Raw genomic sequence first — 16,549 nt, 5'->3', positions numbered from 1 at the left:
CAGGACCTCTCTAGTTGCCCCTCCTAGGATAGCTCGACTGGTTTCGGTCTCCCTCTTTAGAATATGTATGTCGACCACGGTTTGAATCCCAAATATACCTCGCTCGGAGTTCAGGTTGGACGCCTTCCCTCGGACCCTAAGGGATTAGTTGGGCCCGTAAGGCCCGGACACCCCTAGGTAAAAAAAAAAAAAAAAGGACCTCTCTAGTTGATTCTGTCCAATTTGATCCAATTATTGTAATTCTTATAATGTTTAGCATAATTTTGTATGATTTTGATGTTAGACTATTTGGCCTCGATGACTTTTTGACGTACCCTCTTGAGTCTTGATTTGTACTAGTAGGTAGTCACGTAAGCAGACAAAAAATGGTTGTATTCTCAATTGATTCCGCAGATATGAATTTACCTTTTGAATTTCAAAAAACTATTTTTTTGGTATTCTCAACAATCTTTTGTGCTCTGATGATGTTACACTATTTGGCCTAAAAAAGCTGATAACTAGAAGCAAGTCTTATGTCGTTTTGAAATTTTGATTTTGGTCTACTTTTGCTTGCTAACAAAAAAAAATCATCAAATTTTAAGATAATCACTAAAACACTTGAAGTCTATCCCTGCAGCGTATAAGAGCAATTTGGTCATTAAATAATCAAAATAAGCTTTGCAACTTTTTCTAGAACACCCATGCATTTATTTAAATAGATTTTTTTTTTAACAAGAAATGAGAACACATGAGTTGTTCTCAGAAATCCAATTTTTAAGAATCAATTGTAGAAAATCAGCTTTTACAAGATGAAGAGTAGTTGAGAACAAGCCCGAAGATATATAGGGATGAATCCATAAATCGTGTACTAATTAAAAAGTTGCATTCCATGTAAAATTTTCAAAACATTTCTGTCTATAAAATTCTTCTGGCTAGTATATAAGAGCTTTCTGTCTAAAAGCTTCCAAATATTCAAGGGTCGAAAAAGATACAGAAAATTGGGGCCGAATGGCTGATTACCCATCCAAGTCCTTACAGGCAAAGTTACTGGCTTCCTGGGATGGTGAGTTGTCATGCAGTTGAAACTCGAAACCATTACTGGCCAACTGATAACAAATGCTATCTCACCAATCAACAAGCAAAAGAAGATGAGGTTGTGCCTGTGATATACAATTAAAGAGTACTGGCGCCCCATACTTCGATCCCCATAACTTCCATAACTCACTCAAATCTCTCCATGTCCATCCCAGTAACTACACCAGTACTTGTTCTTCTTCATATCTGATCTCTCTTTCAAAAACGCTTCCAACCTCCTTCCATCCAGTTCGTTGATTAGTAGCAGTAAGTTGAGAGTTTTTAATTTATGGCCTTGGAAGACGATGTAGAACCGGCCTCTAGTACACATAATTGGTATCTCTCTGACCTCAACCTGAGTCTGCAGTTTCACAATCACAGCTTAGCCATCATCGCCATTCTAGCCTTGTCCATCACAATCCTCATCACCATCTTTTTCTTCTATTTTATTCGCCAACATCGCCAGTTTTCATCGTCGTCCGGCCGCACAAGTACCAGTGCTTATACTGCAGTACTCGGAGTCGGGGGAATAATTGGCGTTTCGATGGCTCAGAACAACAACAAGGGACTTGATGAAGCCACAATCAATAGCTTGCCCGTTTTCTTGCATAGCTCATTGCGCAGTACCACTGCTATGGTAAGTAGTAGTAGTTCTGAGTTGGAAGGTGCAGTGGGTAGCAGCAGCAGTACTAGGGTTGGAGAATATAATAACGAGTGCTCAATCTGCTTGGCTTTGTTCGAAGAAAATGAAAGGGTAAAGGTGATTCCCGGATGCATGCATGTCTTCCATTCTGAATGCGTTGATAAATGGCTGCAAAACAAGGCAAGCTGTCCTCTTTGTCGATCCAACCTCTGTCCTTCTTCTTCTTCTACCACTGCTTCGCTACTAATTGCTGCATAAATGTAAAAATTCTACGCATGGCCTTCCTTTTTTTTTTAAAAAAAAAAAAAAAAAAATTCTTCTTCTCAATTTACTCTTTTTTTTTTTTTAAAAAAAAAAAATCTCTGTTTCTATGAATAAAATTTACAGGAGTTTATCTTAGATGGAGGATATCATAATTTTTGAAAGTTTCATATCTCATGATCAGATGCTGTTAAAAGTAACCATAAGGAGAACTTTACAAGTTATATTATGTACACACGATGACCCAACCTGTGGTGTTAGTCTCTCTCATATCGAAGCGGAAGCGGTCATTACATTTGCTCAAAGTGGAAAACGCATACCAATTATTTCCATCTTCAAAACTGGTTCTCTAAAAATCAAGCAAGGGGCATCTAATTCACTTTAGCATGAAATTTATTGCATTCAGTAAAACAGTAAGAAAACCGCTCATTCCTTTTGTAATCCAACATAGTAGTGTTTTTTTTAGGTGAAAATGCGGTATGTAACCCAATTAATTCCATACTCCACTTTAAATGATTCTGAGCCCAATGTGCATAGTGGGCCACAAAGCCCATTAATTTAGGTCCAATCACAAGCTCGGAAAAATTTCACCGGCAATTTGGCCTTCCCTCCCCGGTTTAAAGTACGTATATATTGAATCACTGCAATTGTTAGCTCGCTGTGTCGGTGTCGGATGATTAATTCAGATTGTGAAGCAGAAAATTAATTACTGTATCGCAACGCACGCAACTGGAATATATTCGAACACTAATTTGACGGCGCAAATAATTTCTTGATAGCTGCACCTGAATTTGAGCCATACCTTGATAAACAATGCCTGTAGCTCCACGGGTTATGTTGGGATTTTATTTGGCCTGAGGCTGTGTTTGCTCCGAGAGAATTGGACGGAAATGGAGGGATAAGGTTTTTAATGTCTGGATTGGTTTTTGAGGAAGGGATAAAATCTAATTATTTTTTGTCCAAGAGTGGATGGAAAACGAAGGAAAAATACACCAAATTTAATGAAAATTATTCCTATAAAATTTCCTGAGAAAAAACCTATTATGTGTTTATAAATTAAACTTTTAAATTATGAGTAAAAACGCAGCTAATTCGTGATAATTGTCTTTCCTTTCCTTCTGCGATTCAAATAATATGGATGAACTCCGATTTCCTCTGCACTTCTTTCTTTTTCTCCTTTCCTTTCATTCTCTTTCCTTCAATCCAAACAGTGCCTTATTATTATTAAGAAACAAGAAATTGACAAGAAGAACCATTATGAAGCAGACTCGTTCGTTCAAACCCAAAACGGAAAACATTTCAAAAGGTAGGATACGATTGCCCTCCTCGATCATTACCACTATCCCCATGGATAGAACCCTTAAAGACTTCTTGCATCACAAGTCCAATTCAGTGGCCCCCCCAGAGGCAGAGGGATGGACCTGACGTTCAGATCTACTCCTGCTGCTCATAATTCTCTTTAAGGAGTCGCCGACGACGACCAAATGTGCGTTTGACTGGGGGGCCGACGATGTCGAGCACACGGAATTTATGTCTTTCCTGCAATTATTTCCATTCTCTGTATTAGGAACCTCCTCGACTATAATCTCCAACCTTGATGAGGTCTGGTCTTCACTCATTTCGGCGGCCACTTCATCCAACAATATTATTGTTTCAGCTATTTCTCGATCAACGGCCTCCCCGTCCCCTAACAATTTGGACTGATCAGGAGATTTACGATCCTCGAACGTCAGTACTGGGCAACGACAAATTGGGCAAGTTGAATGAGAATGCAACCACATATCAATGCATTCGACGTGAAACGCATGGCTGCACCGGGGCAGTTTCCTTCCCATTTCCTCATCTTCGAACGAACTCAAACAGATAGCGCATTCACTCAGTCGTCCATGCTTATTATGCTCGTCGTCGTCGTCGTCATCAGCTCTGAACACAAAAAGCGGTATGGAAGAAATGGCCGAAGATTCGAGACCCATCGTCGGGGAGGCAGCAGAATTAACTGTGGTGTCAACCAGGATCGAAGGAAAGTGATGAAAACGAGCTCCTAAAACTTGTGGAACCGAAACAGACCTTCTACTCCTTTGACGGGCTTTTACTAGAAACCATTTAGCATACACATGCAGCAGTAAGACAAAGAGAATCACCAGAAGCAATGAGATGACCGCGGCGAGCATGACATTACTGTCGTGGGAGAGGATGCCATGAACTAAATTGTTCACCGGATTGCTAATGGAGTTTGACCTTGTGGATGCCGTATCGAACATGCTGGTTTAGGTTAAAAAGGGCCGAGTGAACGATGTGAGTGATATTCTATGGTACGTGCGCAGTAGAGCTTCCGGGGAAAGTATGAATGAGGGTTTATCGGGAAGAATTTAGGAAAAGGGCACGGGATCTCGTCCAACTTTTCCTTCCTAGTAGCATTATCAATTATGGAATCACGTACGCGTTTGCGTGAATTTAAAGTTATGGTGAACGAATTAAACAAAAGGGGGACTGTGCCCTTGGATTGCTGTCGGACAATTAGTATTTTTTCTGATATGATCAGTTCACAAGGTCAAAAGAGAACCCTTAGACCAAGGAGGTTAGAGACCAGAGAGGGAGTCGGATGCATGAAAAATGGCAAAGGGACCTGAAATAAAGGTCTCGTGAAGGCGACGGCAGCCACAGGTCAGTACTTTTGGTTATACTACTACTACCATGCCAATATAAAACTGGATTATTCCCACCTACTAGTAGTATTAGTATATCATTTTATCCCGCGGAGGTGATCCCAAATCCATGCATGTAGTCTATAATACAGAAGATATGTGCGTTGCGCCTAATAATTTGTGTTATCTTATTAGTGTCTATCGTTAATTTCAGAAACAGGGGCCCTGCTCAGGGGTTCTCCCCTGTGAATTGGGCAAAACAAAGAGCGGAGGCCCAACGACTTTTGACGTCCTCCGCCCCCTCCTAATACCTTCCTTCCTAATGTGCGGCAAGCCTATATCCCTCCCTCTCACCCACAGTCTACTGCTCGCGCTTGGTGGCTACGTCCAGGTTTTGGTGCATGTTTTAGGCAAAGACGGATTTGCCTCAACTTTGGTGCGGGTGGCCTCGCGACCTCTGACCTCAGTCAAAGGCAAAGACTACTCGTATCGAACACGAACAGCTGGCGAAGTCCCACCTATTTAGGATTTCGGGTCGTTGACCAAAGGTTTCCTCCTTCGGCTGCAGTTAGGAATTGCTCCTACTGTACCGGGGGATTTGAGGAAATCAGATTCGTTGGCGGTGTCTTTCTAAGCTTATTGGTGAGACACAGTGCAATCAAATCAACCGGCCAAAATAAAAGGGGGAACCAACCTTGCAGAAAAATTTTTACTTTGGATCGTGAGTTTTTGCAGAAAAGTTTTTATATTTTTCGTGATCACATTTTTTTCAATGACTTTTTCAACGAGCCCAAAACAGTTTCAAACTTCTGCTAGCAGGTATACGGCACACAGTAAGCAGCAGCCCATTCGAACCTAAATTCTCTACGCATTCTTACTTTGGGTCAGAAACCTGGCCCACTCATTTGCCTCGTTTAATATAAATGTATAGACCAGCTTTGTAGCTGAATTCTTTGGGAAGATGGAGAGGAGAGGGGGAGGTTCTACGCCTAGTCCAATGCTGCAACGAGTCCCATCACCTATGGTCGCCTTTCTTACCTCTGTAGGCCTCACATATATATATATATATATATGCTCGTGAAAAACACACAAGTATAAAAGAAAAAGATATCTCTAGCAGTATCATATAACCAAGACTTAATTTAGAAATAAGTACGAGCAAAAGCCATAAGCAGGGGATAGAAGAACATAGCACGGCACGAGAAATGGAATCAAAGGACAGTTCTTCTTTCCCTTTATTTTTTTTTAGTAGTCCAAAGACAAAATTCATGATTATACCCGTATCGCTATTTGAGAAAATTGAATCGCTGCTCAAAAACAATTGAAGCTATAGGCATCCGCATCCAATAAGAGTTTTAAGGAATGAAGCCTTGACCAAGCATCATGAGTAGCAAAAGTCAGGCAAAGAACTTCCTAATAGAACCTAAACTTACATGAGCTTGTATCTTTTCTCCTGGACACCACTAACTCCCATTTGTATCTCTATAATTGTGTGAAGCGGCACCTGAAAATGCAAAACCAATTAAATTCCAAATCTAAGTATAGGTACTAGCCTCACCAGCAAAACTTGAGATATAAACCAATCTTGCAAAATATTTCATGAGTGCTATTGCATGATTCTATGATAAGCATAGAATCATATTTATAAACATAAGCACCTCTATGTGCGGAATTTCCTTCAATGGTCTATCCGCAAAATAAGCATACAAAGCTCTCAGTACCGCCTACAATAGAATTTTACAAAGAAAGTAAGTCGATGCTTTTAGGACGAGTCTATGTTTAAGCGTTTATGCAACTTAATGTCCCCACGTATAACCTGGTGAGATATCACCACAACAGGTGCCCGTTGTCGTTCAAGCTCAATAATCACAGGCTCTAGCCTGCAATGAGTTGAGAGTCAACTGAACTAGCATAAAAACAAGTTTTGAGTGCTTTAAATAATCAGATGACTCATTAAATTTGAGAGTGACACCTTTGTATAACATCCAGGTAAGACTCGCCACGAGGGTATCTATATCTCAGCTTGTCCTTTTTTCGTGACCTGTAATTGATTGAATGCCATGAGCCTTATAAAAATTCAGCATACAAAAGATACAGATTTTGAGCAAATACGGTTCCAGAAAGTTGTGTCCTTGGGCATTATTTGCAGGAAGAAGACCCTAATTCTGTTTCTAACAGTCTATTACATAACACCCACGAGGAACAGAGCTTTGTCAGCAAGACATCAAACACAAATGGTTTAAAATGTCCAATCGGATTATGCATTTTCACAACCTGCTATTGAATTCTATGTATACGAGTTACTTTAAGAAAAAAATAAAATTCTCAGAAGGCATACTCGTACTCGTCGGGCATGTTTTTCTTAATTTCTTCATATGTCATCCCATCGCATACACCTGCATTTATCTCGTCAAGTGCACGCCATTGTATCTAAAACAAAGATGGGAAAAATGAGAAAACTCTTGGCAGAACTCTCAAGGCAAAATATCATGATATACCAAACTTCTTTACATAACACAGTTCTTCCTAGGATGAGAAAACTGCCTTTTTTGGTTTCCACACACATGCTAACCTTGGGAAATCCAACAATTGGATTAGCAGTCAAAATTGTTCTCTGCAATGTGCTGGTCCATATCTGAGCCACAATAGAAAGAAATGCGGTGTCAATACTCATGTCACATCACCATGCCAACATTAAGCTTCAAACACCTTCTTCTACTGACTGAGCCCCAAGAAACATTGAAACATTTAAAAGTCAATCACAAAAAAACTACTTCAACAGTGTACTAGCGATGAAGTTAGAGCTCGATAAAGGAAAAAGAAATCGAATGTTCATTGCAGAACAGATTTAAAACTGCATTGATAGGGTTCAACTTCCATTGAATTAGAAGCAACATATAAGGGGAATAACAGAACTTACAGAAGCCGCTCTTTCATTTTTCAGACGCTTTTCCACAAAATTAGCTAGTTTCTTAGCATAAACCTCTCCAGTATCACTGTTCATAAAAAGCAGGTATGAGAACATATTTGTCACATGAAGAAAATAAGACGTCATGAATATTTAACAGTGAAGCAATCAATCCAATCATATCAGACTAGAGACAAAATCCTTGTCCACAAACGCCAATGTTCTTACAGGAGGAGCAACCTTTAACAAGATTGAAATACTATATACACTTGAAACATACTATTAGAACATTATGTCAACTATGGTCAAAGATTAACATGTACTTCAATAATAACAAAAGGTTCTTAATCCTACGCTAGCAGCCAATTTAGGGACAGCTATTGTTTATGAGAAAGTAACATAACTTCTAGTTGAAAAAGCAGTACATGATGGTATCACTATTACACAGCAATGAGAATTTAATAGATTAGTTCTCAATGTCAAGCTGCCAAGAATAGTTCCCATGAAGGTGGGGATATTTCTAAAGAGACGCAAAAACTCAAAGTAAACATGCTAGGACAATTTCAGCCTCAGAGGATGTTGTATCTAAGATTTAATTAAAAGCAACAGTACAAGAGCATTATATATGGTTCAACACCCAAATAATGAAATTCAAGCTTTACAGAGTTCATTTTCGACCTATTCTACACATGAACTCATTCCTAGAGGCAGACAGGGCCAAAATCCTCTTGTACTTTCATCTATTAACCCAACGGTCTTCTCATAAAGCATCTAGTTCTTCACATAGAAAAACTCATACAAGCCAAACTTGCTGTTCCAAGCTCAGGATAAATTTATATAAGTAAAGAGATTGCATTCACAGAAAAAGAAACACGACTACATAATATTGATGGAAGATTGTCAATCAAGTTATATATATCCTTAGTATTTGTATGAAAATGAATAAGAACGCATAAGGCCAAACCTCAAAACAGAATCACCCCCAATCCTGCCCCTGACATTGTCTCGACTTTCTCCATGCCTCGTCAGCAAGATTGGACGAGGTGTTAGGTGTGTATTCACCTGGATGACATCTAAAGGACTCAGGTGTTTCCATGAAATAACACAGAGGACCTGGCACACTTAACTGCCAGACGTGCTTAAACAGACATTTATCAAGTACATAATGTAATTAACAGGTTTCTGTAGACAGAAATAATGCTACTCATATCAACATACCAAGAAAAAGACAATACGCCCAGGAAGATAGCCACTAATATTGTTCACCTGCATAAAAACTTATTACTAAAGTTTATAATGAAAAGTTCATGAAAGGACTGTGAACTGCTATCTAAAAAATGTAAAAGAACTTCAAAATAAGATTAGAAGTCAACGTGACATTTCTTCTAAAAAATAATTAAGTCAAACATATGAAATGATCTCATATGAACTTCAACACTTCATGCATGTTAATCTTCCAATTTCTGATTCCCCTTCAAATAGTAGATATTGCAATAACTGGTGCAAGTGAAGCTTTTCCGTCACGGAATTGTAAATATCATACAAGTTCGGAGAGGGGGAAAAAAAGCATTACACAGATAATCCATTAAATACCATCACCAAGGTGCATTTCCTGAAAATAAAATTGTCTATTCAGCTTCAGTAACCATTTAAATTTCATATTTGATGTGCGAATATTGCACATAAAGTAAGATCAAGCTAATGATTATGCTTTTCTCTCAAAGTGGTGTCAATTATAAAGTTCCAAATATAGACACTTACAACATCCACTATATGTTGACAGATGACTTACCTCCCTAGACTAGTAAATTTACACTCCATAACACCCTAAAACTTCAGCGTCTATAGCGCAATACCGTCTCTAAAGTTACTCATTCACAAAACCCATCATAATACTTATCACATGCTGCCTACTCTTTTTATTTATTCTCAGAAGATGCAAAAGGGTTATGGATTCCGGTTATCACTAGAAAGTTTCTCTGTTGGCCTGTAATACACAGCACACAAGACATAAAACAGAATTTTTGTTTTTCCATTTATCTGTAAATAGATTTAGTTGAGTACATTATAAAAGTAAACAACTGATGTGAAAGGCTCTTTTATTTTTTGGGGTGTACATAGAGTTAGTAGAATTTTATAAAGAAAATAGGGCGATGTTAAAATAAATAATATAAAGACAGAGATGAGGTTGCACACTTGTATTTGTCCACCATGACCACTGACCATGTCAATCATTTTGATGTAAGAACCTTCTTCTACAGTTTCATAAACCTGGAAACCTTGAAAGAATCAATATGATCCATTACATCCCATTACTAAAGATTAAACGCCAAAAGAATGCTTCAGGAAACTACTTTTTCGTAATTGTCAAGTCGACTTCTGAAATCCCGATATCCAGCTTCAAAATCTGGTCTGCAAAATAACACTGATTATCCTGTCATGATAACATCTGCCAAACTAAGACTAACTAAAAATTAAGCATCATACTCTTCAGCATAGTCAGGGCTCTGTTGAATTTTGAGGCGGATATTTCTTTCAATTATCTGGCGATCATTGCATATTGTCTCTAAAAAAAAAATCTGCAGTAAAAAAAAAGAATAGGCTATTAAAACAGCAAACCAACTGCCTAAACATGTGACATACTACAGGCATGTAACACTATAGGAGTTCAGGCAGCTGAAGACAAAAATGACACTCAGATAACAGCAAGGCAATCATTTAATAAGAAGAAGAAGATGGTCATCCGAAAGCAAAATGTGTATTTACAAGTCTTGATGCACTCGCACCTCAGGTTGAAGACCAGTGCTGATAGTGGATTTCCGCCAAACAAACAAAAGTGAAACTTGAGCTTCTTGAATAAGCAACTAGTTAGTTACATACCTTGCATTTTCCTTCAGCCATTCTCATTAACATATTCCGTCTTTTCCTGGAACTGTTTGTAGCATCAAATATCCCTACCTACAGTTGATTAGAATGACCAGTTTATAAGAACTAGAGATAAATGCTACAACAAAAAGTCCCAACTTACTTGGCCACCCTCTTGCATCCAAGCTATCATATCCTCCATAGCTAAAGCTGCTACCTAGTTGCAGGTCATGTATTAAAACTATGAGCAGACAAAAATGTCAATTTAGTCAATGAATTAAGATATAGGCAGCTAAAAACATCAAAGCAATCAGAAGAGATCAAACTTTCACAATAGATTAGTCTTAATTGGAGGTCTATTACCCAAATGCCATCAGTGAGAGTGACAGCACAACTCATAGAAGTACACGGCTGATTACAAACCACGTTTGATATAATTTCAAATTCATTTGCATGCCAGATTTGCCTGTATCTGACATCCATGCCATAGCATAGTGTATTGTAATAATGAAGATGTGGACTTTGAAGAGGACATATAGAAGGAAGAAGCATTGAGCAAATCCAAGGAAAAAAACCCATAGTAGCATCAGCCAATGACATCACATTCTCAAGCTACTTAGACATTGTAGCCAATGATGATTTTTCATAGATAAGGTACTCCATCTTCATCCAAAATCGTAATGCTTATTCACACAATCAAGTTTCCCCATTTGAGGATACTATCAAATGTAGCATCAGATTTACAACAAAAGCTAAAGCTAAACTCACCAACAAAACTTGCATTTTCTAACAGCAAATGCTCCTATAAATATTTACCTCATTGCGCGCCTCTATGCCTTCTGGATTATCTCCTCGGAAGAAGTCAGCAGACTACATGAATCAATTTTGGAAGAGAACATAGGCGTCATTATAAACTATTCTTATAGTAATAAGAGGATGTGGAATGATATTCATCTAACAGTAAAAAGGAAGTATGCAAATCATTGAAGAAGAGCAGCTGGAGAGAGTAGGTGCTGATTTGGTGAATGGGATTAACAAAAATAGCCACTGAAGTTAGGGGAGCAACAATTATAACTACTTTTGATAAATCATGACAACTAATTTCAGCAAGAAAACCTAAAACTGCCATTCAGGAAAACCTAAAACTTTTACAAGCAAGCACGTGGAAGCTTCACAAAAGATGAAGAGTTAAATAAGTATCAAACACTATTCTTTATTCAAGAAACTGCAGAAGAATGATAACAAATACATGTGAAAATTTGCAGGGTAATTTGGCCTGGTTGACCTCATGAACTTCCAAAGTTTGATGAACAAAATAAGTTCCTCTTTCCACTCAAAAATACATTGATTCAACTTATTCACATGAAACTGCTGCCAAGATGTAATCGTTACAGTATTTGAATTATTCATGGAGTACATATCAGCTTTCTCCATTCACGCTTGCAACACAAGTAATGCATTCCAGATGAACTAGTAAATAAAAACTGAACTGTGTGCAAAAGAGTGCTAGATAGTGCATCATCGAATGAGCACATATATTCTTCAAAGGCAGTAAACCATTTAAAGTGATTGCATTCTTCATTAGATTTTATGAATTGTTTTATTGGCTAAGGCTAATTCTTGTTAATATTTAACTGAACTACATTCTGAACAAAAAAAAATTATTCCTTGAGAAAATTGTCATTACCTGATTAGTCCCAAGCTTTAGTCTTCGGTACTGTTACAAACAAAACCAAGTTATTTAATTACCTTAAGTCTGCAGGTAGAAGAGAAACAGCATTGATGACAGCACTAATCACCTTTCCCACATTAAAGTGTTTGGTGTCATGACCCAACCAACGAAGATATCTAGTGAGTTTAGCTGCCGTAAAAGTTTTGCCCCTAGCAGGTAAGCCAACCTGCAGTACCCACAATATACGTAAATAAATAACTATATAAAAATAAATAAAAATAAGCATAAGACTTGTCTGATTATTTACTTTGAGATTTAACTGATAGAATCATGAAAAGTTTAAAATGAATGTTGCCTGCTGACAATAATTCAGTGTCAGATGGGTCCTCATCATCAAGCTCTAAGCAATAAGTTAAATTTCTAGACAAATAAATCATCCTTATTTAATTTTTCAAGATGTACCAGGACAATAGCTAGATGTCTATCCTCCTTTGGACCTAGCATCTGGTCTGCTACAGCTGCAGCAGCAACAGCGCCTGCAGCTGCTGGTATTGGGTCCTACAATCACAGCAAGTATCAAGATCATGAAACCCACAGTTTCCAGCAAAAGAGCAAGCAATGAGTGAAAGACAAGCGTATATTCCTGAGAAAACAAGGTCTCTGTATACAAACCTTGGCTTCTGAATGAACATTCTGATCAACAGTAAAAGTAGTTAAACTAGGTGATTTGACTAGCCTTGGAGATCCTACACCCCTATCCACAAATAGTCCTCTTTGACCATCTTGCTTCTGCAATGATGACAATGTTCCTACTGACTTCGATTCAACAATGCCAGAACTTGAATACACTATAGTTGGGTCTGGAACAATGACTTCCATCTCCTGATGAAATGATAGGATAAATGCCATAAAAAATTTTAAGATGCAAATATTAACAAATTTCAAAAAGTATAAGTATTGAAAACATGACTGAAATAACATAGATATTTCTGTCACTCAAAACCAAACCTGAGATCCTAGACACATGAGTCAGACATGAAGAACACGCAGCATCTGATGAAAAAGAGTCATTTAATGATGGTAAATGATGCAGCGTGTGACTCAAATTGCGTAACACTCTGCAGGAAAATGGCTATTTCCAACTCAAACTTAGACCTAAATTCCAACTACTTTCTAAATTAAATTAAATTTCTGCTTGTGATATTCTAACTTCAGATGCAGAATATGCTATTCTCTGAACTTGAAGGATGAGATGAGATTTATCACAAGTTCAGGTATCATTTTTAACCTTGATAGTTGCTGGTCTTTCAGTGGGAACACCAATACTGACGGGATGCGATGCACCACCAGCTGCTTTGGAGAATGCGTTAGCATGACTCAGTGACCTAGGAGTTTCTGTCATATTAGCTGCATAAAGCAATCCAGAGTTTGCAGACGTTGTTGGAGCCGGGACAACATAGTGTTCAAGATCAAGCTCCAAACTTGCTGAAGAACAATTCTGAGCAGAAGAACAACCAAACATCCAATTGAGATTCTAGCAATCTATTGAATGCAGAGAAAGTAGAACTACATAGCTCCACAGATACCCTACAACTTGAACCAATTTTAACCAACAATCACTAAGAAGACTAGTAGAAGCCAACTTTGCTTGAGAAACATTAAAGACTACCAGGAGATATCTCCAAGTCTTGCCTAATAAAGGTGGAACACTAATGGTGGATGTAAAAGGGCTATTGACAGTCTGGTTGGAAGTTAATGCGAATGATATTAACCTAACCACATTCGTGTTTTCTGTGCCAATCTTGGACAGGACAATAGGACCAGACTAGCTTGCAGGAGGCAATAAAATAAACTGACCATCACAATCTTTCATAATGTGAATGATTTCAGACTTACTCCATCCTCCCCCACCCCCGCCCCCCAAAACAAAATAAAAAAACACAAAGATAATTCTCTTTCCGTCCTCTTTGCGCTAATCAGAAACATCTATTAGCCTCTGATTTCAGTCCCCTAACTACTTAAAGCCGGAGTCATATTGCTAGCTGATCAATTTCCATCTTTCTGACCTTGTTTTCAAGACAGGAAAGTCAAGATTCTTCCCTTCTTGAACGAAACATATAGGATGAGCTTTATGTAGTTTCTCCAACCAGGCACTTGTTTATTCCATTTACTATCTGATTTCTTGTCAATCCGGAAATCTCTCAATTACCTGCCGAGGAGGTTAATAATAGGTTTGCTACCCCATTTCTTCAGTTGGGCAATAAAAGGAACGCACTCTTATCCCCACCCAAAAAAAAAAAAAAAAGGGAGAGAATGCACATGCCTCGGGAGAATATTTTTCCCTTTTTTTAATGCACATAATGTAACTTCCTGAACTCTTTATATAAAATTTGTGAGAAAGAATCGATCATAAGCTTTCCAAAATTACAATTTCCACATCTCAGCTCAACACAATCATATACAGAACTAATTTCATCCAGCGTCAAATAAAAATTATAAAGCTCCACTAAACAGCAAGTAGTTAAAGAAATTCTATTTGTACGAACTCTTAATTGCATTCTTACCTCGGTACCCGACTCTGGTACGGAATTCATACTAACATCCGGTATACCACGAACAGTAGAAGGCTGAAGATTCTCCTGATAAGCCCTCCAACTAGCCGCAAGATCAAATGGGGAAACCCTGTCGGCCTTTATAAACACCCTATACTCAAGAAGAACCTCACCTCCACTCAAGCGGAACACTGCAGACCTTGCATCCCCTTGTAATGTTCCCCCTGTTAACAGCCTGTTGGGACCTTCCTCCACTACACATGGCGAATTGCTGTACTTGGGCTTCAACAGAAACTTAAAATCCAATGTCTCTACATTTTCATTACAACAAAATTGATCACCAATTTAAGCTGAACTCATCAACCAATCAAACCGATAGTTAACGAGGTGGAGAGAAGCGTTACCGTGATTAGGTGGGACAACGAAGCTCAATTCCCACATTGAGGAGGATTCGCGTTCCATCGCAAGCTTATGAAGTAAATAAAAGAATGGAATGATTAACCGACTCATGAGGATGGTGATGATGATGACGACGACGACGACGACGCATGGATTGAACATTAGGTGATTCAATTAACTAATGCTAATATAGATGAAGTGGGGAGGACTTACGGCTTTGGAGGGGTCCCAGGAGCCGACGAGGGGAACGGAGCCGTAGACGTGGGGAATGAGTTCGGATTTGAGGAGGTAACTGTTTTCCTCCATTTTAAGGGAGACGTAGAGCTGGCCCCCGCCTTGGTCTTCCCTGTCGTCGCTGCCATGGGAGCTGCTGCAGTCCGGGTTTTTTGATGAACCAGTCCCCATTATCTTCTTTACTTCTCTAATTCTTACTGGTGTGAAAAATTTGTAGGGATTCAACTACGGAGGTGGTGGTTTCATCTACCGTTGAATTTATTACTGGTATTGGCTCTGAGCTGAGAATAGGAATATGCAAAGTAAAGAAACTACCACTGCTACCAGTTGTTGTTGTTGCTCGTTGGAGTTGGGCCTGTTGGTATAGTGGATAGGGTGGAGGAGGATTGAGAATCTGAGATTTGAAAGATGAGGATATTGAAAAGTTCCAAGCTGTTTATATATGGCTGCAAAATTTGCTGGTTTTTTTTTTTTTTTTTTTTTGGTTTGGTTTCCTCTGCAAAGTGCAAAGGCGAGACGAGCGTGCGTTCTGTTGCGTTTTCGATAAGAAGGGAATAGGATGATGAAGGATTGGTACAGGATAGCGACGGTTTGGCGTTGATTTCTTCGCTCTCCTCTTTTCTTTTCTTTTTCCCTTTATTTTGCGTTTTGCATTTCTCTTTTCAGCTGGTTTGTGAGTTTAGGACAGAAAGGAAAGTACGAGAAAACTTACAATAAATTGTGAAAGAAAGGAAGTCATTCTAACAGGGCAACATGATTATTTAACAAGTATTAGTAGGCTTTCAATAATTTTTTTTCGTTTTTCATTCGAATTTTTCTTTTCTATCTGTCGAAAATCTATTGACAAGTCAACTTTTCCTTCCTTTCTTATATTTTCTATTCAAATCTTAAGTTCCATCCAAACTAGCCATTATGGTCAAGAACTCAACCTTCAACTACTCGCTCCAGATGGGGCAATTTATTCACTGACAATGACAAAATGGATGTGCAAGTGAACCCACCTACAACGCAGTCACAACTAACTTGGCATTCCATTCAAGACATTCTTGGGTTGGCTCGTACACAAACTGATCTCAAGTAGAGCATCATCATTAAGAAATTGAGTCGAGTTCTAGCTATAATTTTTTTTCATCCTTCTTATCGAACTTTGTAAATATCAGCTTATTTTATATATATATATATATATTTTTTTTATTTATAAAATTATTTGTAAATCCTTTCCAAAATTATATACTTTCATGTTCAACTCACCAACAACCGCAAATAACACACACACACACTACCTAAGGTAAACCCACAACCCAACCCAAAAGACAT

General features: G+C 38.3%; 2 protein-coding genes across 9 annotated transcripts; both read right to left on the bottom strand.

Annotated features, from left to right (window-relative positions):
• Positions 1-3,173: 3,173 nt before the first annotated feature.
• On the bottom strand, positions 3,174-4,522 carry LOC113728913 (RING-H2 finger protein ATL64-like). The gene has a single exon (XM_027253285.2). The coding sequence runs from the start codon at positions 4,216-4,218 to the stop codon at positions 3,334-3,336; it is 885 nt and encodes a 294-aa protein (XP_027109086.2). The 5' UTR covers positions 4,219-4,522; the 3' UTR covers positions 3,174-3,333.
• Positions 4,523-5,808: 1,286 nt separating this feature from the next.
• Positions 5,809-15,860, bottom strand: LOC113742916 (6-phosphofructo-2-kinase/fructose-2,6-bisphosphatase-like). 8 transcript variants are annotated; one of them, XM_072079508.1, is made up of 23 exons: positions 15,212-15,855; positions 15,004-15,067; positions 14,612-14,910; positions 13,336-13,545; positions 12,720-12,929; positions 12,510-12,605; positions 12,175-12,273; positions 12,063-12,092; positions 11,192-11,245; positions 10,539-10,592; positions 10,391-10,468; positions 9,998-10,089; positions 9,865-9,922; positions 9,707-9,781; positions 8,729-8,776; positions 8,475-8,572; positions 7,523-7,598; positions 7,175-7,237; positions 6,947-7,032; positions 6,575-6,643; positions 6,419-6,482; positions 6,261-6,326; positions 5,809-6,106 (listed from the first exon to the last, which is right to left on the bottom strand). In XM_072079508.1, exons 1-23 carry the CDS (start codon positions 15,401-15,403, stop codon positions 6,032-6,034), a joined length of 2,256 nt encoding a protein of 751 aa, XP_071935609.1. In that variant the 5' UTR covers positions 15,404-15,855; the 3' UTR covers positions 5,809-6,031. The 8 variants fall into 8 exon arrangements, 6 of the variants coding, with proteins under 6 accessions (XP_071935609.1, XP_071935608.1, XP_071935612.1 ...); XM_072079507.1 differs by having other exon boundaries at positions 6,941-7,032; positions 15,212-15,853; XM_072079511.1 differs by lacking the exon at positions 8,729-8,776 and having other exon boundaries at positions 6,941-7,032; positions 15,212-15,859.
• Between the last annotated feature and the right edge of the window lie 689 nt (positions 15,861-16,549).

Source organism: Coffea arabica, chromosome 1c (genome assembly GCF_036785885.1).
Source record: "Coffea arabica cultivar ET-39 chromosome 1c, Coffea Arabica ET-39 HiFi, whole genome shotgun sequence".
Taxonomy (NCBI): domain Eukaryota; kingdom Viridiplantae; phylum Streptophyta; class Magnoliopsida; order Gentianales; family Rubiaceae; genus Coffea; species Coffea arabica.
This window is presented reverse-complemented; position numbering and strand designations above follow the sequence as displayed.